Source organism: Tribolium madens, unplaced genomic scaffold, assembly GCF_015345945.1.
Source record: "Tribolium madens isolate multiple individuals breed KSU strain unplaced genomic scaffold, Tmad_KSU_1.1 Scaffold_7;HRSCAF=85;Tcas5.2_LG10, whole genome shotgun sequence".
Taxonomy (NCBI): Eukaryota; Metazoa; Arthropoda; class Insecta; order Coleoptera; family Tenebrionidae; genus Tribolium; species Tribolium madens.
In genome coordinates, this window is record NW_025401050.1 from 9,805,786 (window position 1) to 9,807,105 (window position 1,320).

The 1,320-nt window shown below is 28.6% G+C and overlaps 1 protein-coding gene across 1 annotated transcript in view; it reads right to left on the reverse strand.

Annotated features, from left to right (window-relative positions):
* LOC123010057 overlaps window positions 1-1,320 on the reverse strand; it is a 75,414-nt gene that overhangs the window by 52,121 nt on the left and 21,973 nt on the right. The window contains exon 5 of the mRNA XM_044406690.1: window positions 738-889. Coding sequence (XP_044262625.1) covers window positions 738-889 — 152 coding nt within the window. The remainder of the gene's footprint in view (window positions 1-737; window positions 890-1,320) is intronic.

Below are 1,320 nucleotides of genomic sequence, written 5' to 3' on the forward strand. Positions count from 1 at the left end.
TTTTTTAATTAGGGAAATAAATACATAAAATAAAAATACTGAAATAGCACAACAATAAAACAAATAAAATAAATAAACAAAAAAATCGATAAACTCGAGAAATAGCAGCCTCGGTTACGCCTCGGCTGCGTTTTATTCTTTTTATAAAGCTTAATTACTTAAACAAATAAAAAAATTATTGCAATAAAAAAATAACAAAACATAAAACAGTTTTTTCGTATTTTTTATTGTATTCATAAATTTCTACAAATATTAAACGTTAAGAAAAACCAGTTTTATTCAAAAATTTTGGGTTTTTGTAAAGACAAATTAAAGAAAAATGCATACCTAGTTAAAAAAAAAGGTCAAAATGTTTATTTTTTTTCAAAAAAGTGAGTAGAAGAGTTTTAAACGCCTCAAAAATGAATGAAGAATAAGAAAAAACAATAAATACATTAAAAAAATTCTGAAATTGTACAATTGTGATGTGTCAAAGTCCATCTTTCCCGGCTTTCCCCTAAGAATCAAATTTGCAAATTTGCAACCACATAATCATAAAGTGATTGAAAATTTAATCAAATAAATAACCCATTCAATATTATTGATCTCATAGCTATAAAAAGCACAACGCGCCCACTAAACCGGAAGAGTATTATTTCGTTTAAAATCAGGAATCAGTGGTGCCACTCTTGAAAGTACAAAATCTCCAGAATTCAAAAAAATTCTGTTGTTGAAGCTTTGTAAAGCTTTGCACTTACTCGTTTAAGCCGAGCTTTAAGGTATTTCCGGAATTCTTCAAAAGGGCGTGAGCTTCAGCGTTGGTGATGTCCTTTGTGGATTGGTTGTTGATCGACGTGATGAAATCTCCTTCGCGGATGCCTCGGAGCGCCGCTTTACTGCCGGGGTTCACCTACAACAAAACGCTGGAGTTAAGTGGGTTGCATAGGTCGGCTTAAAAGTGCTGAAAAAATGGAAAAAAAATCATAAAATTCAACATTTTTGACAACTGTCAATAAAGGAAGGACCTTATTTAACCTTAATTAACGGTTTTTGCAATTCTAAAGGTTATAAAAACTCAAAAAAGGGCATAAAACGTTATTGGGTCAAGTTTGAAAAATTACGAATTTTTTGAGTTTTTGAAGTAGTAATAAAATTGTAAAAATAGTCAATTTAATTTTTTCCACGAGTGATTCAAAAATTTTTTTATAATACACTATCTTTATATTTTCAAAAAATATGGAAACATTTTACAGATTTCGAACCATTTAAAGAAAATTTATTTTGTCATGGTATAAACTCTAATTTTTAATATGTATTTATTTTTGTGTTTTAAATCGTAAT